This window comes from Leopardus geoffroyi, chromosome B2 (assembly GCF_018350155.1).
Source record: "Leopardus geoffroyi isolate Oge1 chromosome B2, O.geoffroyi_Oge1_pat1.0, whole genome shotgun sequence".
Classification (NCBI taxonomy): Eukaryota; Metazoa; Chordata; class Mammalia; order Carnivora; family Felidae; genus Leopardus; species Leopardus geoffroyi.
Genome location: NC_059332.1, coordinates 111158182 through 111185058, shown reverse-complemented (window position 1 = coordinate 111185058; position 26877 = coordinate 111158182). Strand labels below are relative to the sequence as shown.

At 33.6% G+C, this 26877-nt stretch overlaps 1 protein-coding gene and 1 long non-coding RNA gene across 3 annotated transcripts in view; one reads left to right on the top strand and one right to left on the bottom strand.

The window, feature by feature from the left end:
• The window catches only part of TRDN (triadin), a 389767-nt gene that overhangs the window by 268304 nt on the left and 94586 nt on the right, over positions 1 to 26877 (top strand). Inside the window, exons 21-22 of the mRNA XM_045499455.1 lie at positions 1908 to 1955; positions 21221 to 21271. Coding sequence (XP_045355411.1) covers positions 1908 to 1955; positions 21221 to 21271 — 99 coding nt within the window. The remainder of the gene's footprint in view (positions 1 to 1907; positions 1956 to 21220; positions 21272 to 26877) is intronic.
• The window catches only part of LOC123608967, a 68125-nt gene continuing 56906 nt past the window's right edge, over positions 15659 to 26877 (bottom strand). For both annotated transcript variants that reach the window (XR_006717545.1, XR_006717546.1), the window contains exons 3-4: positions 26149 to 26227; positions 15659 to 15784 (exon numbers count right to left, since the gene is read on the bottom strand). This is a non-coding gene — a long non-coding RNA (uncharacterized LOC123608967). The remainder of the gene's footprint in view (positions 15785 to 26148; positions 26228 to 26877) is intronic.

The window sequence follows — 26877 nt, the reverse complement described above, 5'->3', positions numbered from 1 at the left end:
CATTTTCCAATAAACGGACTCATATTTTGAATCCATAATCCATATTTGAATCCATAATTCAAATCCATAAATACGGATTCATATTTTGAATCCATAATTAATAATTCTTCCCCAAAGAAATTTCTAGTCAGATAGCTTCACTGGTGAATTCTTTCAAGAATTTAAGGAAAAATTAACACTAATCTTACACTAAACCTTCCAGGAATCTAAAAAGAGAAAACATTCACTTATTTTATGGAGCTAGAATAACCTTGGTGTTAAAACCTAACAAGAACTAAAAAAGAAACGTGCAAGCTACCTTCTTTGTGAACATAGAAGCATAGGCCTAAACAAAATATTAGCAGATCAAGTCTGAAAATATGCATGAAGGATAAAATGTCTTAAGGTTGGTTTTGTTTCGGGAATACAATCTTTAAAAAAAAAAATGAATGTAATTAACCAGAATAATAGAATAAAGGGAAATTACATTCATCATAGTAAATGCATTTGATATAATTTGTCCCTAGAGTAGAAAGAAACTTCCTTAATCTGATAATATATCTACAAACCATTGGCAAATATCATACTCAATGGAGAAAAATGGAAAGATTTCCAACTGAGAATTAGAACAACACAAGGATGTCTGTTATTACCACTTCTATTACATATTGTATAGATATTTTAGTCCGTGAAATAAGGTGAGAAAATGAAATAATATGTACAAGAATAGAAAATTAATGAATAAAACTCATTACTTACTGATGAAATTATTATCTACTTGAAACAATCAAAAAGATCTACAACTAAACTATTATGACTAATGAGTAAATTTAGCAAGTTACTGTAAAAGAAAGTTATGTTACCCACCCCCTTCTCTGGTTCCTGACATTTTTGTTGAAAAGATCATGGCCAGTTACACTGTAGACATTTTTGATTGCTTTGATTATTTCTTCAGAATATTATTCAATATATATTTTTATATACTGTATTTGATTAAACTGAAAGCTGAATCTTTGGCTTAACTGGATTCCAGTTGACTAGTTGGATGCTTTGGCAAGAACACTTCAGAGTGCATGACACTGCATATCATTAAGAAGTCAGAATGTCCGGATGTCCCATTATGAATGAATGGTTCTAAGTTTCATCAGTGGTTGTGTTGGTGGCAACCACATTGCTTCATTTCAAAGTTGCATTTTTCTCCGTGCAGCTCTGTGGGGCGATACTTGGGTGTGATGGCAATATTCAGTCCCCTCACTCATCTTCATGAAACAGCTGCTAGTACCCTCTGAAGATCCTTACTTGAATCAATTATTTCAGTGGGGTGTACTGATTTTGAGTGAATAATTTCTAGTGTTTTGATGTATAAATAGGTAGACAGTGAGTAGTCCACTGAAAGCAATAAATCTTAAAGAAAGCATAGTTCAGGATAAACAGCATCTTATTTCTCTTTTGGTTACCTGTGATTTTGGATGACTTTATTTAACATTTAATTGAATCTCAAGCATGACTACACTGTCCTTTCAGTTGATTAAGTTAAGCTTGAATTTAAAACAGCATCTAGTTGACGTTTTCAAGACTTTGAATGACTCCAGCAATAACCTGGATTGTAAATCGATTAATCATAGTCCTGTCAAGTAGAATTCCTTGTAGAGCTTGTTTATCAAAGTAGAGTATAAAAGGAGAAAGTAGAAAGGGGTATGGAAAAACTAGTCAGAAGCCAAGAAATTATTTCTTTTTTCTTTAATTCTTTAACATTCAATTTGAAATCGGTTTCAATTGGTTTATAGAGAAATGAGAAAAGTTGAAAAACTCTAAAATAGCTTGTTTAGAAGAAAGAGCTGGCAACGAATGAGTTACAAAATGCATTTTTGAGCAGAAGCAGCATTTCCATCTGGAACTTTTATTTAAACCTTATCTCTGCCTTGCAGCTGTACCTGGAAAGAAGGAAGAGAAAACAACCAAGACAGTGGAGCAAGGTAAAAAAAAATGAAGGAGGTTGACATTATCTTCTTTAGAAAGACAACAACATGAGGAGGAAAGCACTGGATTCAGACAGGAGGAAGACAATAACCGTTCTATCTATTGCTCTCTATCACTGTCCTTGCATGCTTTTCTGTTTCAGGGAGGATGTGAGGCAGCAATCTGGGTTTTTGTTCTTTTGTATAACTAAACTTTGAGTATAAGTTCAGAGCAGGAAAACTCCACAGACTTCTTAATTATATCAGGGAAAATGCTGAAGATGATTGGGAAGAAAAATGATCTGGGGTAACTGGTAGACATTTTTCTGTTTGCTGTGTGCTTTTACCACCACCTTACTGATCATAGTTTAAAGAATAAAGATGGCACAATTCAATTGATGCAAAAACAACATCTAATGCTTACAAAATAGTATGTAACACTTAAAGGGGGAAAAACACCAAAAGTAAATTATTTGAGCTTATATTGTGACTTCAGCAAGTGATTCTCCCAAGAGGTCTGAAATTGTAATATTAAAAATCATAATGTTATAAGTAATGCATTTTATTTTTATTTATGCAGCTGTATAGTACATATATCACTCCAAAATTTGCTTGATAGAAATGCAAGAGTAGAGTGAAAACATTTAAAGTGATGCTGGGCCTTCTGTTAGAGCTTAGCGTGCTAATAATTTTATTTATGATTCCCCTACCGTTTGTTTTTTCATCTATCATAATATTTACTAGTTATTGTAATAAAACAGAACTAGTAATACTTTTGTCAAGAGTGAAATCAACATAATTTTTCCTCTGAAATTTGGGAGTACTTAAGTTCCTATTATCAAAAATGTAGCATTTTTGATATGAACAGATCAAGAAAATCCTTTAATTTCTCACATTCCAGAGAAGTAAGTTAAAGTTACGAATTCAACTAAGTTAAATGATTGGTCAAATATTTATTTCCTTGGGCTTTTCACAACAAAATCAGATTACAATTATATTGAAAAGTTTTCAAATGAATTTTGGCTTCTGGGGACTTCCTGAAATTTTAGAATTCAACAGAATGTTTCTATCAACTTCATTTGATGTGGATATTTCCATCTCTGACAAAGAAAGTAGAGGAATGGTACGACATCCAGTTTTAACTCGTTCACTTAGGCAAGGAAGGCCCTGAGCCTAAATTTCTTCTGGGGGGAAAAAAACAAAAACAAAAACGGAATGACTTCTATCTGACCTGCCTATTCAACAAGATGTAGAGCTCAAACAAGAAAACATGGGAAAAGATATGAAAAATGATAAATTCCTAGATAATTGCACAGTCCTTACATGAGCATATTTCCTTATCAGATCAACTTTACGACAGGTGAGATAAACTATCAAACCGTGTCAATTTAACTGTTTCATAGTTTTTTTTTCTTCTAGTATAAAGGTGTTCATTGCTCATCTTTGGCATTTGTAGCTTTGCTTTTAGAGCCAAAGTGCATTAAGAGAAGACTGACAACAGTGTAAAATGCCCAACACTAGTACTTGTACCTAAAAAATAAGTGATTTAAACATAGATTGTTTATTTTTCTTACCTGCATGTTGGTGTCAGTTTCATTAACTCTATAATGTTTCCTCAGGTAGGTAGGAGACTAGAATTGGTTCTTAGAAATGTGAACTTACTTCTTCAGATAATTTTATAATTCATTTTTTTTATGAAAGATACCTTTTATCATATAAAATCTTAGGCTTTTAGCTTGTATAAAAAATGAGGTTCTTTCAATGGCTCTTTTTATATTGACTTAGTAAATCATTTCAATTTAAATATCGTAAAGCAATAGCTTCATATAGTTCAACTATAAATACCATAAGAAATAGAATATTTGGGTAAATTGCATATTTTTGAGACGGTATGTCTATGACTAATAATTGATATGAAAAATATATTTTGTGATTTAAAAAATCAAAAGTTTATGTAAAATTAAGTCAATGATATTCTACAGATTTCATCAGAGTATTCTAAAATTTATTCGTAAGAAGAGGCTTTAAATCTATTTTGTACTTCTGCAGTTTTTAGTTATCTTTAGAAGTATAAATAATCTAAAACTAGTATATAAGGCATTGAAGTATGATTACATAGTTTTTAAAGTCATTTTTATTCATTTAAGCTTGTACTTGTAAACTTGCACTTGGGAAAAATATTATTTACAAACTCTTACTAGATTTAAAATACACTTGGTGATCTATATAAAACTGTGTATATTGAACCTCTGTACTTAGTCTGAATTATAATTGTACTCAGGACACATTGATTAAGCTAAACTTCACATTATGGGAAATTCATAGAGTGAAAGGTGGAATGAATTTTATTTTAACATAATGTAGTAAACTAGACATCATATCACGTAAGAAGTAGAAATTTAGTTAATCTAACTTCTGCAAAAGTCCAAAAATGTAACTCTATTTTATCTCTAACTAATGATGAACCATGTGTTTTTTTAGTTATTCTTTTTGTGAAGATCTTGAAATGGCTGGACTGGAATTTTGAGTATAAGGAAACACTTTATAAATAATTTCTCTACTTTAAAGGTGTACCTTTAAAGATGTACACACACACACACACACACACACACACACACAACCACCACCATTAATTATTCCTCCTTGTTTAGAAATCAGTTACCTAGAAGTATCAAGAGATACAAATGTTAAAACAATAAATATTGCTATCCTTGTAGTGAGAGCTAAGGAATGCCAAAGATAAAACCTTACAACATTTGCTAGGTGCTGTGTGATACCATATGAGAATTCATCTTTAGATATTCTATATTACATCTAGAGAAAGTACATCATGTTTCATTAAGCTTAACTTATTCATTTGTTGATATTTAACTTCTTATAATTAGTGAACATTTTGCTCCTTGGTATTCATTTTCGAAATTGACCTGCTTCCTATATCCCATTTACATTTCTCTTCTCAATCTTGCTTTCATTCAGAAGAAAATTTTTAGTAATATTTGTTTGTTACTAGACAGATAAGCAAAACAGTCACTCTAAGGAAGCATCCAGTGGCTTGCTACTTCCTGGGGCAGGGAAGGACATCAGTCAAGACAATTAATTTAAAAAAATACAATTAACTTTGAAGATCTGAACTCTAGATTGGAGTCACAGCATCTCTCTATTTTTAATTGTCTTCCTTCAAAGTGACTTAAATCCAACAGTGAGAAGGTAAAGGAAATAGTAATAAATTCAATCACTTGCAAATCATTTTTCCTTTTCTTTCATTCATTCACACATATGCATGACTTCACTTAAAGTCTTCTTTAAGAGTCCGTTCTAGAAGTCTGTAACAGTGCTGGAATATAGTAGGTGTTCAATGATATCTGTGGGTTGAATGAAAACCAAGGGATTTTTGAAGAAAGGACTATTAGGTGACCCAGATTTCAATGAACATGGCCTCTAAATATTGTGCAATTAAAAGAATATTTTAGTTCATCAAAATATGATTTCAATTAGTGAAGTTTGTCATATTTCAGAAACCAGGACATAAGTGATTAAATTCTTCAGTTTTAAAGTGGAACTAGTAGAGAAAAAATAATAATTAAATACGTGTTATTCATTAACAACATCATGTTGTTATGATCTTTGCTGATGGTGTTGTTACATAAACAAAATTGCCTGCAGTGAACAGTTATCATATGGATAAACATATTGAAAAATTAAATTGTAGTAACTGCAACTATTGTGAATTTCTTTAAAAACTTAACAATGAAAGAGAAAGTTAAACAGTTGCCCAATTAATACAATAAATGATTCCAAATATAGAAACATTAGGCCTATCATTTCCTTTCTTATTTTTACAACTGTGGAGCTGAATTAGATGATCTTACTGCTTCCAAGTGTAAAATTTTCTATTCTACAAAGTTTTTAAGTGGTGTTTCCTTACAACAGAATATAGAGTCTATTTCTTCTTTAAGGGAAGGCTAGTCTAGAAGGACTTACAGTTCTAAGACTTAGAGATTCAAATGCTAAGGAAAACCACACTATAAACTTGAATACTTATAGATACTTCAGTATCCTAAAAATAAACTGAAAGTTTCACTACAGACATATTAAGTACAGTTTTCCATTCTCTTAACAATTAAAAATCACTTCAAAATCATTAAATAGAAACATGACAGGAAAATATTCACAAAAAAAGATTAAATAGAATGTACGTGCCTATTTTCCACAAGAATAAATCTTAACACAATTAGTAATCATTTTATTCAGGATAAAACTGGAACATGTGGTTCATAAATGTATCCAATGCAGTTCCTTTCCTATAATAAAAAAATTCTGCCTTGCCTTAAATTAAGAAATGTTTCTGAATTCACAAACATGCCAATTTATGTTCACCTGTAGAATTTCTGTCTTTCTTTGCCTTTGATTCTATTTTGTAAACAGTGGTGCCCTACATAATTGTATTAGTGTTTTAAGTTGTCATAACAGCAGGTGAAACCCAAATGCTAATACATGCTTTGTGTTTTTGTCATTGTCTTCACTCATCTTTTCAGATTCTTCTGTTCTTTGTACATGCACTGGTCTACCTAGAATATGTGATGTGTACTTGTAGATTTATCCCATATTTTCAAGTGAATGTTAACAATAAGAGTAATGATTTCCTGACAGAAAATTATTTATTTAAATAAGTAATGTTTATATTTTGTGGTGTGTTAACATTATTTTTAAAAGATTAGTATTATGTATAAGATCAATGGAGTAAAATTGAAAGTTTAGTTAATACAAGTTGTATTTAACTATTTGCTTAATGTGTGATTATAAAATACCCTATTTGCACATGTGGACTAAGTCATGCTGTTGACCCTCAATAAATGTTAAATGATAACAATACTATTGATTCCTGTGAATTCCAAACTTTTTGACAACAGTTTGTGCTTTGATTGTTTAATATTTATTGAGCGCCCACAACAGACTAGGCGCTGGGGAATGGGTGTGAGGAACATGAAGTGGGCTACAGAGAGAAGATGGTTTACATGTGGAGCTTATACAGCATGTGAAAATGAGTATACTCTGCATATTTGTGTTTTTATATATTTTTGAGAGAATCTTTAGCAATTCTCCACTGTCCCTCTTGCTCACATAGCACATATCACTTTTTTTTTTTTTACGTTTATTTATTTTTCAGAGAGAGAGAGCATGCCTAGGGGAGGGGCAGAGAGAGGGAGAAAGAGAATCCCAAGCAGGCTCTGTGCTGTCAGCACAGAGCTCTATGTAGGGCTTGACCCCACCGACTGTGAGGTCATGACTGGAGCCAAAACCAAGAATCGGATGCTTAACTGACTGAGCCACCCAGGCACCCCCACATTTCACTTCTTACTCTTATTTTATTTAATACTTTTAGAATGTTCTTACAATTATTTTATCTTATGTATAGGAAATTCCTTTTAATAAGCAGACAAATCTAAATCCTACTCATCACAGCAGAACAACATCTATTCAGAAGAAATTTGTATTGTTACATTGATCTCCTGCAGGGTGCCACATTCTGCCATGAAACATTTGGTTCATGTGATTCACACATGTATTAGTAGGAATGCCATTCAGTGCCAAAGAGAATTCCAGCCCAATAAAGGAAAAATGTGTGTCAATGCTGTTGACAAGATTTGGAGGTGATGCTATGAGACACATTGTGCTGTACCTTTTTCTCTCAAAGTTAAAACTTCTTTCTTATTAATGATCCATTTTCTCTAAAAAGCTAATGTGTGACTTGATCACTCTCACTTTATGCAGGATATACTAGAGGCAAGTACAGGTCACACAGGGAAATCGTGGTAATGCCCAATTTCTGTTTCCATGCAGGTATTCTGCCTTTCATTATCATGAAAATGAATTATTCATCTGCCTATCTAGCCTCTGTGACCAATTTTTTTAGAGATTCTGAGCATTTTATGAAGAGGCACACTAACACTTCAAGATTGCCCTAGGAACCTCCCCTTACACTTCATACTGGGGTCACCAATCTTAACACCAAGTAACCTTATTAACTGCAGGTCAGAGATACTGGTATATAGATGAACTTAATTACTGGAAATTATCAGAACAGACAACATACCCTAAAGCAATGTGTCGTTCCTACTATGCCTGCATTTTACTCTTACCATGATTTATCAAAGTAGTTTCTTAATGGAAATATTACCAATCTTTTAGTTTCTTAAAAGTAACATTTTTACATCAAATGTGTGCTCTTGCTTCACTCGTAAGTCTCAAACCTTCTCTTGATTTACCTTCAAACGAAGCTTCATGTAAAAATAATAGAATGAAATTTTGAACCATTTCTTAAAGCCCAGTCAAATCTAATTGTAAATATGAAGAAAGTTGTCATATGATCTGTGAATTTAATGGTAATGAACTTCAGATGTCTTTTGTCAATACTTAATATAATTTTATAATTTTAAAACAGTGAAAATATGCATTCTTATTATCTACGTCTTAATATTAGGTTGATAGTTCCTTAAGTCATCCTTAAATCTGTAATATGCCATTTTTATTCTCCTCGTAATGAAATTCTCTTACAGATCTTATTTTTCCTAATATATAATTTCAATAACCATAACCCAGATTTCGCATGTAAAAATATTTTTTAATTATTTAACATAGATATTTGGAATTTAATATTTTGTTCACCAGTGAGAAAAATCAACTTTGTTTGTTTCTTTGATACCCTAGGCTAGATTGTATAAAGGAATGTGGAAATGCATCATAATATTTACCATACAACACATCATGAAAATGCCTCCTTACAAGCTCAAGTATATCAAGCTGCTAATTATGTCTTATTTTTCTATTAATATTTCCTTCCACTCTTGTTATTATCCTGAAGCCATATATGGGTTGGATCTTTTTTTTTTTCCCCTTAGAAATCTTTAGTAGAAAGTAGATTATAAACTATGTAGCAAAGTTTACTAGTTAGAACAAGGGTTGTTTCCTGCGACTTTTTGTTCTTTTTACTGACTTTTCCTTCATTTATAAATCAATTTTCTATTAAAGACCTATTTACGAAAAAAAATTGGCATACACTACCTTGAATAAAATTGTGTAAAAACCAATTGTTATGCTACATCCTGTTAAGCTCCATTCTCTAAAAATCAAATTGCAAAAATCATATGAAATAGCCCCACATAAAAATGCATTGTTACTTTCTCCTTGTTGTAAATGAAATTATACATTTTAGGTGAAATAACTTCAAGAATGAACATGAAAATTTTATGAACAGTCTATATAAAATTTACCTGTGCCTTATTGGTTATTACCACCCCAATTTTTCATAGAATGATGATGTAGTATAAACTGATTAAAAAGTAATTCTTTTAAAAAATGAAAATTTAATTCAGATCTTTGGAATTCTAAAATGGCAAAATATGTTAAGAAATTTTTTCATTATTATAACTTGCAAAGTTTGAGGTTTTTTTTACTTGATTCTTATACCAGGGGAAAAAAAAAGATACTAATCAGATTACCCATACAAAACATCTATATTGTCCTTAAAATCTTGATAATAAATAAATAAATAATGAATAAATAAATTGATAATAAAAGTCATTGTGAATAATTCTTAACTTGGAGTTAGCACTTGTATTGTGGCCCTTGGGGAAAAAAAAAACTGAAGAAAGCTAATGGTGGTTAAAAATGTCAGCCTCCTTGAACAGTGCAGTACAGAGGTATCTCAAAATAACATGTATAGCTTAGTCTACCTTTCCTGTAATGTATCCAGTGACATTAGGTTAGTCACCTGCCTTATCTAGCCTTTTTTCTAAGCCAAGATTATTTCACTAAGCAATCTCTAGAGGAACGTCCAGTCATAATATTGTCTATTTCTCATCTGTAAAAAATATCTCTTATGCTTGAGATATTTCCTCTTTGCTCCAAATGCTGAAGCATAGACTTATTTTTCTGATTGCAAGTACAATCTGTACAAAAGTATATGCAAGGAAGTCAGATTCACATTCTAAAATGATAATGTTTAAAAATGTTATATAGGGGTGCCTGGGTGGCTCGGTAGGACGTCTGACTTCCGCTCAGGTCATTATCTCGCAGCTCCTGAATTCAAGCCCCGCATCAGGCTCTGTGCTGACAGCCCAGAGCCTGGAGCCTGCCTCGGATTCTGTGTCTCCCTCTCTCTCTGCTCCTCCTCTGCTCATGCTTGTCTCTCTCTGTATCAAAAATAAATAAAAACATTAAAAAAATAAAATAAAATGTTACATAAATCTACTAAAAAGAATTATATTATTTTAAGTTTTTATTCTGTTTACATTTCAAAATATACACCTAAATAATACTTAAAAATCAAAAAATACATCTCTGGAGCAAAGCATGCTATTGGATATTTAATTTATGGACGTGAAGATTCTCTAAATGTGATTTAACCAAAGGTATCAGTAACAATGGCACACAAGATGTAGAAATTATGCCTTTGAAACACACACACACAAAAGAAACTATAAAAAATGAAACAGAAGATATTGTCTCTGGAGATAGGACAATGTGGAGAACATAACTGTGGGTGGTTTCAGTTTTGGACTATTTCCAAACAAAATTGCAATGACTTTCTATGTATTATTAGTTTAGTATGTATAATATTCTTTTATGAACAAAACTTGATTAATTACATTGACATGATACCAGAAAGAATGTTTGCATTTAGCATCTTTAAAGACTCTTCATCATTGGAAGGCTATAAATTTAAATTCATTAGTAGGATACTGTAGATCCCTTCGTCACCAATTCTCAGTGTGACTTTCAAGCTTTTCCTCACTGCTTTTTCCCGACTTTGTATATCCAGAGATCCAGCCACATGAACTTTCACCCTCCATGTTTGCTTATGTTGGAGATAGCTTTCCAATCTTTGATGACAAACCCTTTATCCAGTTTCAAAATCCACTGCAAATGGCAGTGCTTCTGTGATATCTTTTCTCATTCCATCAGCTAGAGTTAATCCATATGCTATGGGCCCAGTGCCCTGTGTATGTGTCTGTATCATCCATATTGATGCATTCTGGCATTAAATGAACTCAGTGCAATCATTTGTGCTTTCCCAGCTCCCAACACAAAAGAGGCACTGAATAAATGTCTACTAAATAGAGTTAATCTTTATAAAATACAAAAAATGTATCCTCCTTTTAAGTGAAGTCCCAAGTGAAGGAATCTAAATAGACAAAGGTCCTTGTTTGGGTAGGGGGATCACTTTGTCACATTGATAAGCACTGTATGAAATAGAATTTCTAGTTTGTTGAAATGACATTAGCTTTTGTTTTACCTCAATTAAATCCCCTTTGGGAGTCTTGAACCTCAATTTTCTTTTCCATGTGTATATATATCTCTAAGTTTAAAGTAATGTTAGATTAGAGATTTCTTAAAAAATATATATCATGGAAATCTAAAGTATAAGCAAATAAAATAAAACAGCAAATAAAAAAAATTTACACCATGACCAAGCGGGATTTATTCCAGTATGCAAACCTAGTTCAACATTTGAAAAACCAATTAATATAATTCATCACATCAACAAGCTATAGAAGAAACACATGATCTATCTATAGTACAGAAAATCACTTGACAAAATCTAGCACCCATTCATGATAAAAAAAAAAAAAAACAAAACTCTCAGCAAGCTAGAAATACAACAGAACTTCCTTAACTTGATAAAGAATATCTACAGAAAACCCACAGCTAACATCAGGGTTAACTATGAGCAGCTAAAGGCTTTCCCACCAAGATGAGAAAAATGGAAAGGATATCAATCTAACCACATCTATTCAACATTGTACTAAAAATACTAGTTAATTAAATAAGACAAGAAAAGGAATAAAACTCTACCACCTGGGAAGGAGGAAATAAAACTGTTTTTGTTAACATATGATGTGATTATCTGTATAAAAAAATTCCAAAGAATCAAGAAAAGCTTCCTGGAACTAATCAGTAATTATAGCAAGGTTTCAGGATACAAGGTTAATATACAAAAGTAAATTGCTCTTTTATATGCCAGCAATGAAAAATTGGAGTGAACAAAATTAATAATGCAACACCATTTACCTTAGCAACAACAAAGGAAACATTTAGATATAGATCTAATAGGATACTTGTAAGATTTACATGAGGAGAACTACAAAACTCAAATGAAAAAATAAAAGAACGAAATAATTGAGAGTTATTTCATGTTAATGGGTAGGCAAACTCAAAATTGATAAGATGTCAGTTCTTCCCAAACTGATCTATAGACTCAATACAATCATGTAAAAATCACAGTGGATATTGACAAACTGATATTTATGGCTATCAACAAACTGATTTTACAGTTTATATAGAAAAAGAAAAGACCCAAAGTAGCTAAGACAATAGAATTAAAAAGTTGGAGAAATGACACTACTACTTCAACTGTAGCTATAATGCTATAATAAACAACACAGAAATATTGCTATTATTGCTGAAATAATAGACAAATAGATCAGTGGAACAGAAGAGAGAGCCCAAGCAATAGACCCACAAAAATACAGTCAACTGATCTTTGGCAAAAAAAGCAAAAGCAGTTCAATGAAGAGAGTATAGCCTTTTCAACAAGTGGTGCTAGAACAATCAGACATCCACAAGCAGAAGAAGGAGAAGGAGAAGGAGAAGGAGAAGGAGAAAAGGAGAAGGAGAAGGAGAAGGGGAAGGGGAAGGGGAAGGAGAAGGAGGGGAAGGAGAAGGGGAAGGGGAGGGGAGGGGGGAGGAGAAAAGGAAGCAGAACAAGTAGCTAGACACAGATTCTACAACCTTCTCAAAAAATCATCTCAAAGTACATCATAGACCTAAATGTAAAACTATGAATTTCCTAGAAGATAACATAAGAAAATCTAGGTGTTTTTGGGTTTTGGCAATGACTTTTTAGGTAAAACATTAAAGGCAATATCCATGAATGAAAAATTCATAAGTTGGACTTCATCAAAATTAAAAACTGTTCTTCAGAAGATTCTGTCAAGAAAAAAAGAAAATTTGAAGACAAGACACAGAATGGGAGGAAATATTTGTAAACCACACATCTGATAAAGGACTATTATCTAAAATACACTGAGAACCCTTAAAACTCAACAATAGGAAAATAAACAACTCCTTTTAAAAATTGGCAAATGATCTGAACAGCTAGTTTACCAAAGAAGATATACAGATAACAAAAAGCATATGAAAAGATGTTTGATGTCACACATTAGGAAATTAGAAATTAAAACAATGAGATGCCACTACATACTTATTTGAATGGCTGAAATTCAAAACACTAAAAACATTAAATGTTGAGGAGTATGTGAAGCAACAGGAACTCTTATTCATTGTTAGAGGGAATACAGAATAGTACACTCACTTTGGATATCAGTTTGGTGGTTTCTTATAAAACTAAATGTAATCTTACTATATGATCCAGCGATCATGCTTTTTATTGTATGCCCAAATGACTTAAGAACTTATGTTCATGCAGAACATGCAAACAAATATTTATACCAGCTTTATTCATAGTTGGTAAAATTTGAAACCAACAGATATATTGTTCCATGGTGTATAGATAATTAACCTCTGATACATCCATACAATATTTTTTACAGTGCTAAAAATGCATGAGCTATCAAGTCACAGACGTAGAAGAACCTAAATTCTACTTCTAGGTAAAAAAAGCCAATCTTAAAAGTCTTCTTATTGTATAACTCCAACTACATGATATTCTAGAAAAGGTAAAATTATGGAGATAGTAGAAAGTTCATTGGTTGTTAGAGGTTTCAGAAGAGAGAGGGATGAGTCAGTGGAGCATAGTGATTTTTAGGGCAGTGAAACTATTCTTTATCATACTATAATGGTAGATTTATGTCACTATAACTTGTCAAAATCAATAGAATGACCAAAACGAATAGTGAATATTAATGTTAATTGTGGACTTTGGTTGATAATGATTTATCAGTGTTGGTTTATTGAATTATAACAAATGTATCATGCTAATAAGAGATATTGATAATAGGGGAGGCTGTGTGTGTTAAGCGTGGGGGTATGTCCGAGCCCTGTGTACTTCTCATTCAATTTTGCTGCAAACATTAATCTGCTCTAAAAATCATTGAAGTTCATTAATTTTTAAAAAACATATAAATCTCAATAAATTAGTCCATTAGATGAATTTCAAAGTATTATATTTTGAGATTCTATACCATGAATAATGGGAGGATTCATACAAAACCCTGCTTACTTTTTATTATATTAATATTTTTTTAATTTTTTTAAACGTTTATTTATTTTTGAGATAGAGAGAGACAGAGCATGAGCGGGGGAGGGGCAGAGAGAGAGGGAGACACAGAATCGGAAGCAGGCTCCAGGCTCTGAGCCATCAGCCCAGAGCCGGACGCGGGGCTGGAACTCACGGACCTCGAGTTCGTGACCTGAGCTGAAGTCAGACGCTCAACCGACTGAGCCACCCAGGCGCCCCTATTATATTAATAATTTTTTTTTCAATGTTTATTTATTTTTGGGACAGAGAGAGACAGAGCATGAACGGGGGAGGGGCAGAGAGAGAGGGAGACACAGAATCGGAAACAGGCTCCAGGCTCTGAGCCATCAGCCCAGAGCCCGACGCGGGGCTCGAACTCACGGACCGCGAGATCGTGACCTGGCTGAAGTCGGACGCTTAACCGACTGCGCCACCCAGGCGCCCCAATAATTTTTAAGTTAACATTTTGTTATATTCAATTATATTTCTTCAAAATTTCTGTGTGTCATCTCATAAAATAAATTTCATGTTTGAATGCTTAAACTATAATAAGACTAATTTCTAAGATCTCACATAAATGTGTTTATAGAAGAGGAGTTCTAATTATGAAAAGAAGTTCAAAAGAAAATACAGACTATGGATAGTGAATATTATTGTAGTTAAAATAGAATATATTATATTTAAAAATGAATAGATCATTAGAGATTATTTTAAACATTGAAATAAGTGTATAAACTTACGTGTTTCAGATTATTAACATTGGAAATTCACCATCTAAAATTTCTTGATAACAAAAAGTAAAGTGTTAGGTTTAAACTTCCAGGAAAAAAATGCTAGGCAAATATTAGGTTGAAATATACACTTTTTTTGCCCAGGAAAACTGTCAAATATCAACAATTTCATTTGACCTCGATACCTTAGCCAGGTTGGGATTGCAAAGTTGGGCAATAACTAACCACAGAAGGTGGTTATAATGATTATTGGGCTTAAATGTAAATGTTAAAGGGTAATTTTCCTAATAAAATGTAGTCAGCACAAAATTTGGAAAATTTATTAATTTATTCAATACATAGTTACTGAATTCTTAGTGTGTGCCAGATGGTTCTGATTCAGAAGTATTTGGAAGGCTGTAGCGAATGGGTAGTTATGGAGAACATTGATAGGACATTGTGATGCAAACATGCTCACTGATCATTCTGAGGAGGCATCTGAGATGCTATCTACTTTATAATCCACTATTCTCTCAGTGCATAATATTTAGCTCTAACTTTGTAGTTTGATAGTCTGGGTTCAAGTTTCCCACTACTGCTTAGTAGCTGTGATCTTGGGCAAGTTTTTACCTCTCTTAGCTTGGTTGTCAATCTATGAAATGTAGATAGTACCTAACTCACTGAAATGAGTGAGAAATTAAAGAGATTTGTTTCAGTCAGCTTGAGGTTCCTATAACAAAAGCAGCACAGACTGAGCGGCATACACAGAAATTTATTTATCACAGTTCTGGAGGCTGGGGAGTTCAAGATCATAGTTCCAGTCAATTGGGTTCCTGGTGAGAGTCCTCTTCCTGGTTTGCAGATAGATGCCCTCATTCCTGATTTGGTAGAGAGAGAGGGAGAGAAGGAGAGACAGAGACACAGATCAGCTCTCTTTTGCCTCTTTTACAGGGGCACTATCTCATTCATAAAAGGCTCTGATCTCATGACCTAATCACTTTTCAAAGCCCCACCTGCAAATACCATTATTTTGGGTTTTAGGCTTCAACATATGAATTTTGGAGGGACACAAACATTCAGTTCATAACAAAATCATATGTAAAATGCTTAACAATATAAAATAACATTGTATCATTGTATGTGAGTGCAGGAATGACCAAGACTTAGCTTTGCCTGCCCCCAAGCAAATTACAGTCCTATAATGATATTTTTTCTTGAAACAAATGTGAGAACTTTGACATCTTGGCCAAACATTATTAGATGAGAAAAATTTTATGGCTAATAAAGTTTTATTTGAAAAACAAAATCTTTTGTAGTAGATTTAGGGCTCAGTAGCTAATTCTGTGCCTAGGAGGTCCTAGTTTATCTTGGGTCCCAAATATTTAAAGAAGTGATATTTATTTCTTTTTAATCACTGAATATTGCTGATATTTCTGCAAGAGCTGGGCAGAGATGAACCAAAATGACTAAAATGCACCCCACTGAAGTAATTCCCAAAATTCTGGTCAGTATTCAGATTAGTAGCGTGTAATGAGGGCCGGAATATAAAGGTATGTGCAGAGTCTACTTTTTGCAGCCAAACTACACAGCGTAAAATCATCATAATTATAAAGTTCAATCAGAATTTAAAGGAAAGAGGTATTTAGACGATTTTAGGAGAGTCCCTCAACTAGGATAATTTGAAAACTTATACTATGGTAGGGAAGAGCTGGCCAAAAGCGAGAATACTGAATCCACTGGACAAGACTTCCTCCCCCATGGGGACTGCAAGATGTGTATTAAACAAGTTCTACATCTGTTAGTTGTTTTGAATGTTATGCTGTGCTCTGTGTCAGTCTTAATATACTAACACAGCCCAGTTTGCCTAGATCTCTACAGTGCTTGAGTAATGCAAGAAAGCTCTTTGAATGTGTATTTATAGTATTATATGGTTGGTTCTTTCTGAGCTCACTAACCTTCCAACTCTGTACTGATTATATAGCTAAACTTTCAAAGAACAGTATAATTTGCCTTATTTACATTATTTCAGGAATACCTCACCATAGTCTCCAAGTGCTGACAACATTGTCCAGATGTCATTCAAACAAATTTTATATTATGCTTTTTAATTAGGCTGTCCAATTAGAGGTAAATGATAATGTTGGTTACAAAATTATATTCTTTTTTAAAAAAATGTTAAGGCTAAGAAATAAATAATAACAAATAGATTAAAAAAGATACCAACATATAAATATAATTGAATTGGAAATATTTTTAATTAAGGATACTTAAACAGATATTTAGAGAAAAACATTCTAAAATATTACAATTACGTTTGTCAAGTTCTTTAGCCCACAGAATAGGGAATGATTAAATATATCATTAGCACCAAGAGAAAGTTCAAGACAGCCTCTGATCATGTCATACTTAATTACAAAGTTAATGGACAGTGTTCCCAATAAAATTAAACTCTGACAACATCTTTTAAGGAGCACTAAAACTTATTATCAAATAAATATCAATATATTATATTTTCCCCCATGGGAATTATAATCATAGTATTTTAAACCATTTAGAGAACTTAAGAATGCTTTTCTCTGTATTGATTCATAAAATTTATATTTTAGAGTTTGTAAAATGTATTAAATTCTATAAAACGCCTTTTCTAAAATATCTCTGATTGTCAAAAATTATGTCCAAATGAACATAAAACAATGACAGATGCATGTAGATCATTCACATATTAACTATTTTAAAAATTCATGCAATTAATCACAATTAAATCACTTTAGGAACAATATTGTATCACTTTAGGAAGGAATAGAAACGTTATGAAACAACTTTAATACTTTTGATGCTATATGATGTATATTAATAGTCATATCCAGGAAATTATCAGGTATCATTAAACTTATAAATGGAGCTCTCTAAGGGTGCCTGGGTGGCTCAGTCAGTTAAGTGTCTGACTTCAGCTCAGGTCATGAACTCGCAGTTTGTGAGTTCGAGCCCCACGTCGGGCTCTGTGCTAACAGTCAGGACCTGGAGCCTGCTTTGGATTCTGTGTCTCCCTCTCTCTCTGTTCCTTCCCTACTTGCTCTCTCTCTCTCTCTCTCAAAAATAAATAAAGTTTTAAAAAATTAAAAAAAAATAAATGGAGTTCTCCATATGGTTCCTTAAAACTATTCTTTCCAACAGAAGGAAAATCCCAAAATTGGTACAATGATCTTATTCATTATGCTCACGAAAATATATCCCAAATCAGCAGATATCTCATATCTGCAAAAAAGGTAAGAAATACAGTTTTTGAACTGACATTTCTAAGCACTTCATTAGAGCTAGCTGGGTAAGAAAGGTTAGGAATTTTGAGTTTGGTTCTTTTCACAACTAGGAGGTCTAAATTGCCTGATGATTCTATTAGGGTCTTTTTAAACCTTCCAGTTTCAATTGTTTTTTTTAAATCTAGCTCTACTTAACATTGACATCAAACCATGATGCTCCAACAGAAACAACGTTGCTAATATCCTAATGTCACTGCTAATAAACTGATATTGGACTTGATTATTCAGAGCGATGAATAATAAATAGTAGTCAGAACAAAGATATTATTAATTATACTATTTCTTTTGGTTTTTTTTTAAATATTATTTATTTATTTTGAGAGAGCACTAACGTATAGGTGACCAGGGGAAGGGCAGAAAGAGGGAGAGAGGATCCCAAGCAGGCTCTGTGCCATCAGAGCAGAGACTGACATGGGGCTTGATCCCATGAACTGTGAGATCAGGACCTGAGCCGAAATCAAAAGTCGGATGCCCAACCAACTGAGTCACCAAGGCGTCCCTATACTATTTCCTTTAAACACATTGCTTAGGGACACCTGGGTGGCTCAGTCGGTTGAGCATCTGACTTTGGCTTAGGTCATGATCCCACAGTTTGTGGGTTCGAGCCCCGCATCGGCTTCTGTGCTGACAGCTCAGAGCCTGGAGCCTGCTTTGGATTGTGTGTCTCCCTCTCTCTCTGCCCTCCCATGCTCGCACTGTGTATGTGTCTCTGCCTCTCAAAAGTAAATAAACATTAAAAAATTTTTAAACACATTGCTTGCGGTTCAAAATATTTGTTTGTGCTAGGGAAAACCTCTAGTGCTGATTTCCTTTGCTACAATATTATCCATTATTTCAGTCTTCTGTTTTGCCTGTTTCGTAGACATTTAAAAAAAAATTCTAGAAAGAAAAACTGTTGTTATAAATACATTTTATCTTCCACAAGACCGTGTTAGAAGAAAAAGCAAATGCTATTTTATTTTTGTGTATTTTGATCAGATATATTTAGGCCCTTAAATTAAAAAAAAAATTCCTGAACTTACTGAAATCGAATATGTTTCTCTTAAAACAATTTTTACCCAGTAAGTTTTTGAAAATTGACTTGCACTGCTATTCTGAACACAGTTTGTGTGAGTTTTAAACATCTTGCAATAGCTAAGCAAAATTTATAAAATTAAGTTTATTACCACCAATATGTGAATAATATTTCAATATTGGCAATTTATATAAGATCAGATTTGAAACATACAAGTAAAAAATTATAACCCATTGGTCTCTTTTTCAATTTGCCTGTATTATTAAGAAAATAATTTTTAACTTTCTGGTTTATTTTGCCTTTGTATACTTAGTTTATTCACTAAGTAGGGTCAGTATGTATAAATAAAGTAAATAAGATTTGTTGGGGCATTCAAAATTCATTTTACTGATTGTATTGTTTGTTCCCATTTATAAATGAGACTGCAGGTTGCTTTGCTTCTGCAACAGTTGCAAATTATCTGTAGTTCACCTGTATTTCCAAGTATTTGCTAGACATTTGCTTTTTTGGGTGTCTTATAGCTATATGAAACAAAATATATTCAAAACAAACATGATATCTTTCTCCAAAGTCTTCTATTTCTTACATTTTACATTTCAATTGATAGCAGATTATCCTTCCGTAAAACATGTACAACTCCAGAAGCTATCCTCAGCATTTTTTCATCTGTTTTGTATCCTACATCCAGTTATATTGCTAAATTGACATTTCCTAACCAGTGAGACTCTACTCAATTTAGGAGCCTTATACTCAAATGGCATCTTCTCATGAAAGCCATCTCAATTATAAAGTAGAGTTAATTAATCATTTCTCTGTTGTTTACGGAGTTTCACTGTTTATGGAGCTTCGCTGGAGAACTTATCACACGCTGCAATATTTTGCTATTTATTAGCTGGTGGTTTCAAGTGCTGTTTCTGTGTACAGACCACTCCAAAACTTAGGGAGTATAAAACTATAGCCAGTTTTACTGTGCTCATGATTTAGAGGGTCAGAATTTTAGGAGGGAACAAGTAGGCAGTTTTTACTTGGGTATCTCATGTGCCTGTAATCAAACATAGTCTTAGAGCTATTGACTGGGCTGTGTATATGTAGCTTTTCCAACATGATGGTGTTAGTTGGATTACTGACATGGCAACTCGCTTCCCCAGGGCTACTGTCCCTAGAGAAGCAGATGGAAAGTGCATGATCTTTCATGATTAACCCAGGAAATCACATAGCATAATTTCCATTACATTCTGTTGGTTAAGGTGACTCAGCAAATGGACAGATGACCAGCTCACGCCACCCCATTCTTTCTGCTGTCCTTCTAAAATGTGTCTTTCTCTCCATTTCATCTATATCTCTCTAAACCTTTGCCATTTTCAAGGTCTCCTTCAGTATCACCTGCCTTCCAAAGCCTTTCCTGATCTTACCATTCAGCTATGAGCCAGTACCTTTGTGGTTGACTACAGAAAAATATCAGTTATATCTCAGTTCTCCTGTCATGAGCCACATGACCTTGGAAAAGTTATTTAATCCTTCCATGTGAAAAACAGAAATAGTAACAGGATCTACCTACCATACAGGGTTGTTATGAACATTGAATGACCAAACAGTAGAGAGCATTCCCTATGATATATAGTATAGACAATGTTAGCTACCATTGTTATATCTTCTTTCCTCAAAGCCTATGGCATTTTATTTGTATCTTTTATGTGTCTATCATAATCTTCCAATTGTGATAATAATTTGCGGGCTTATTTTGTATCTTTTGCATATTTTGCATGTGTTTTATAGGCAACTTGTCCCAGTTGATATTGATATGTCTGTCTTGAATATCAACTCAGAGCCCCTCTGAGTCTTTAAGCCTCAGAAAAAAAAACAAAAAACAAAAAACAAAAAAAAAAACAAGAAAACAAAACAAAACAAAACATGAAAAACTTGCAGTTTTTTTCCTCTCTGTGATTCCTTGTAACCTTTTCTCCCTATGATTCCTCTTGCAGAAATTAAAAAAGAAAAATCCGGGAAGACTTCCTCAGTTTTGAAGGATAAAGGTAATAGAGTCAATTTGATGTAACACTAGTATTTGATATAATACTAGAAATTTATTAGCAAAACTATCTGAAAGAGTCCATAGTACCTTAGAGTCATCCTTTGCAGATATGTGAGCCCAAACTTCACAGGTCACATTCATATATTTGAAAACTTATATTTATTTACTTGTCCCTCAAAAACTTTCTGCTAGTTCATTGTCACTTAAAAAGTGCTCTGATTACAATTTCTAAAAGAAGGAAAAAAGAAAGAGGATTTCTCCTTAAAGAATGAGAAGAGGGGGAAAAAGTTAGAAGGAAAATAAAAGTTATGGAAAGAACTTGCCCTATGTGCTTTGATTCTCTCTTTTCTATCCATTCATAAAATATATATTTAGTGCAGAATCTATCCAAACACTTGCTAATCACTGGAAAACAAAGATGGCAAAGCTGGTAATAGGGAGGAAGACTCTGGAATTAGAGTTCTGAATTGTTCTTTTCAAAGACTCTTAGTCAAGTTCTGTATGCTTGAGTCTTGTCTGGCTCTATGTTACTATGAAAGAGCATGACATTCTTATTTAAATTTTGCAATTTCCATCTCTGGAATGGACTGACTTTCCTTTATGTCCATCTAAATCCCAGGTCTCTTTCCAAGCATAAAACATCAAGCCTTCTCTATTTCAACTTTCACTGAATTCTCTCTTCTGAATTTGTATACTTACATGTTTATAATCTAATATACACATATATATGTGTGTGTGTATTTTATTAATTATTTGAAATACCACCTATTTAAGCATCAAGAGTTAATGTTATTCACATTAATTTATGTGGATAGATAAGTACCACATTTAATAATTACTTTTTGCGCATCTAGTATGCAATAATCAGAACATGTACTCACCAGACACTGGGAGTACAAGAAAGTCATGGTCTTTGCTTTCATGGAATTCATAGTATTAATTACATAATTAATTAAAGCAATAAGAATTATAGAGGAGATATACAGGGTGCTATAAGAGACTGCCATGGGGGATTCTAGTCAAGTGTGGGGCATCTGAGGAGGCTTTCCTGAAGTTATATTAAATTCAAGTAGGAGGATGAGGAATTAGCCAGGCAAATGTGTAAGAATCGTTTGAGTGAAGCAGGGCATCTGCTCTTTGATATCTACTTTATACATTTTGCTTTAGCAAGTTGTGCTTGAGATCTTAATCATTTATAAACAAGGAAGCTGAGACAGAGATAATGTAAGATACTCAGTATAACATCGTAGGTAAGAGGTGAAGACAAGAATCAAAGTTCAGTCTTTCAGACACTGAAGTCCATCTCTTCATTTTAACACAGATAACTGCTCCTTAAATAAGGTTCTTATATTTTTATTCTTCAAAGCAATTTTTCTTTGAGTGTAGAGTCATTACCTAAGTTTGAAAAATCTATTTGACTCAGATACATTGGCTCTGCAGTATGTAAATATAGTCTTAGTCCTTTAGCTATTGGGGGGAGGGGATCCCCTTAATTCCCACAGAAGAGTTTAGTCTATTTTTTCTCCAGTGATTATCTGTACTTTGAGAGAGATTCCCCATTCTCCTTTCTCATTTTATCTGACAATTAATGAGATTATTTTCCTTGATTGTGTGAGAACTGAAGTGTCATTGAAACATACTACCAGGAAAATCCAAACATATATATGGAGATATATAGAGATATCTATATCTAGATGATGAATCGATAGATAGATAGATAGATACACACACACATATATAAATATATATGTATATGATTTGCAAACCATAATTTGCACAAAGTAAACCTTCCCTCCTTCCAATGTAGTGTGAGATACATTTATTTGGGTTCACAATTATGCCACAGGAATATTTGGGCCTTATATTATTTGTTCACAAGAAAAGCAGTTCAAAAAAAAGACTGGAGCTTACCTCTAAAACTACCTTTGAGGCACTGATGATTATCAAAGACTTAAACTACTACTTAAAAGACTTCACTTGTGCCAAAGCTTAAGCTAGTTGGAAATAGCAGTTGTAAAAATGTGTCCCGGAAAATATTATTTTGGGGGGTTTAAATCCACACTGACTACTTCACTAAGCAGACTTCTGTAATTTCTATTTTTGTTGTTACTGTTATTAATGTACAATTTCAGGCAATTTCCTAGTGAATACTTTGTCTTTAAGGTTAAATCCTGTATTTTGCAAGATGTCTCCACAGTCACTAGAAAATTATGTATATAAAGGTTCACTGCATATGATTAGTGATTTAGAACTATTTCAAATGCACCTGTCTTATTATTCAATTGTGTTAATGCCATCAAATGTCTTTGTTATGTATAAGTTAGATACTATTTTAGAAGAATTGTATTACCACCTTTCCTTTGTTTTCTGAGTATAATTTATCATTACAAAAAAATTCAAAGAATAAAGTGCAGCATTACTTGTAATATTTCAGGGACATTAAACACTTCTGCCATATTACTGTATTTGAAGAGGCTCTTTGAAGCCTACTGCTGAACTGTGGCAGAATCAGAATGCAGCAATTCCACTTGCTAAAAAATCCACTTATTGCATTGGAGTCACTGTATTTTGTGAGTTATTTCTATTAAGCTGCTAAAAGTTTGCCTACATTTGCCAGTCTCATCAATTCCACTTGCATGTACACATTAGAATACATACTGAAACAGTGCTACAACTCATAAACCTCGGGTTATCACCCAGAAATCCTTTGAGGCCCCATTTATTGGGAATGTGATGACCATGAGCAAATTAAGGATTTAGGGAAACATGATTAGACTGTGCCTTTATTTAAGAAGATAGAGGTGTAGGGAAGAAAAAACAGCAGGAGAAAGACACATCTTGCTGGCTTTTGCTGCTGGTTCAGCTACTGACTTCCCTTGGCTGGTGGACTCACCTAAGTCCTCTCAACACACCTGCAAGAGCAGAAGCCTGTGTGGCCTTGAACATGAAGAAACCAGACAATCCTGTTAGACATGCCTATTATTGGTTATATTCTCTATCTTACTGTCACTTGTAACAGCTGGTCTGATTTATATGATGATGGAAGAATCACCCATGGTCTGAGGCACTGCAGACTGAACCCAAACAAGGCAACAAAGAGATTAATTTCTCCTCTACTGAGACTGCAATAGTAGCACTCTTAGGTTACTCTGGTATTGGAGTAATATGATGGATGTTAGAAGTATTTTCTAATTTTGTGACCCAGGCCTGTGTATGTTTGGATCTAATACCAGAGAATTCTCAGTGGAGCTTGTCTTTCCTTATATTCTGATGCTTGGGACCATGCACATGATGATCCCCCAATTTCTATTTGTCATAAACATGCTTTCTCTTGGCCATTCCCACCTGTACAAACAAAAGGTAGAGCTAAGGATGAGGTAAGTTGTCTGAGGACTTTGATCCCCAATGATTTAGAGTTCATTGTGGACACTCACCCTAGTTTATTACTGCCTTTATCTGGGGCAGTGTAGAGGGATTAAAAACCTGAAACCATTTTCCTATTCTTCTGTGAATTTTTTTTCCATCACAACCTCCTTGCCCAGATGACTTTGAGAATTCTAAATTATATCCAAGCATCTTTAAATATGTTCCAGATCTTTTTTTTTTAATTTTTAATGTTTATTTAGTTATGAGAAAGAGAGAGAGAGAGACAGAGAGATAGAAACAGAGTGTGAGCAGGGGAGAGGCAGAGATAAGAAGACACAGAATCTGAAGCAGGCTCGAGGCTCTGAGCTGTCATCACAGAGCCCGATGTGGGGCTCGAAGTCATGAACCACGAGATCATGACCTGAGCCAAAGTCGGATGTTTAACTGACTGATCCAACCAGCACCTTTAGATCTTGATAATCAAGATTCATAAGCTTTTTGTAGGCTCTTGGACAAACACAAAGAAACTACCATATTTGTAAAATCACACAAAAAAAGTGCTCTCCAATGCTTTGCTCCTGACAAACAATACAGATGACTTAAAAAAAAAAAAAAAAAAAAAAAAAAAACAACAAAAAAAAAAACCTTAATAGCTGACCCAAGCCAACAATATCCTTATCCTTCCTAATATACAAGTACAGAATTACTATATGACATTCTTCACAGTTTGGGTAAGATTTGATACCCCACTCCTTTCCTACTTCAGCCTGTGGACTTCCTAAATCAGGTGAAAACCCCTTGAAATCAAAATGGACACTGAGAGGAAATGACCTTCAAGAAAATCAGTGCAAGAAATGATCCAGCCTGGGAGCAGAAGGCATCTTCCCATTATTGAACTTGGAAATAAAAATCACTTTTGGGGAGCCTGGGTGGTTCAGTCAGTTAGTTAAGTGTGGGACTCTTGATTTCGGCTCAGGTCATGATCTCATGGTTCTGAGATCGAGCCCCAGGTTGGGCTCTGTGCTGTCAGTGAAGGATGTTTTGGGATTCTCCCTCTCTCCCTCTATCTGCCTCTCCCCCACCCCCTGCTCACATACAAGTGTGCTCTTTCTCTCAAAAATGAACATTTTTTTTTAAATCAATTTTAGTGGCCTAGAAGGCTCAGTCAGTTGAGTGTCCGACTTTGGTGAACTTTCACCACATTTAAAGTGATAAGTTTATGACTTTCAAATACATTATAAATTTGCATTCCACCTCTTCTTTCTTTCTCCACCAATATCAAAGCAGTCTTGTGGGTTCTCTCCCTCATTCTTGTGTTTTATAACTACTTTAATCTCACGCAAACATATACACCTCCCCACTTAAATCAATATGCTGTATCTTGAACTTGAAATTCCAGGTGCTGCACTCTCCCACCCCACTAGGAATCTGTCCCCACCAACATTTCTCATTTCACAATACATTATTATTTTTTTTTTGGTTTAGCCAGGAAATGCAAAAGCAGTAAATTACCCCCATTAGCTTGAAAAAAGTTAATGAAGCTTCTCAGTCTGTTTATTCAATCCATGGCTCTTGATTTCGTCTTCAGATGCTGAAATACAGAAAAAAAAAATAGGCCCTACTTATACTTAGCACATTAAATGGCAACACGGAATTTTCCTTGCCACCAAAGCCATTTAAAAATATTCTGCAAACATATGGATATTTAAGGATATGGAAAGGAAAATATGGATATTTTCTACCAAGAAAATCTTGCTTTGAGGGACACAGCCTTTTCAATAGAACTCCTAAGTCCATTCTTGACACTATCCAAAGTCACCAGGACTCAATTCTAAGCAATTGCTTGAGTGAGATATTCATTTACAAGTCCCACCATCATATTCTGCACTCTCCCCCTGACACACACACCATAAGGTGGGAATAGAACAAAGGGCTGGGAGGATAGATTATTCCCCATTCCCTTCCTTTCTCACTGCATCAAAAGTAATTTTTGTCAGTAAAATGTTTACTGAGATATGTTGCAGACGAGGCAGAAAACTGGTTTATCTTTTACATAGGCTATTGAGGAAGTATGATCCTATTCAAGCCATCACCCACATATATGTCTGGAACACATGATATGATTAGAATCACTTTATATTTGAACCTGGTAGAATAAACGAAGTTTTTTTTTTTTTTTTTTTTTTTTTTTTAACTAAGGGCCACATTTTTATGATGGTGGGAGTTCATAGATAAAATTGG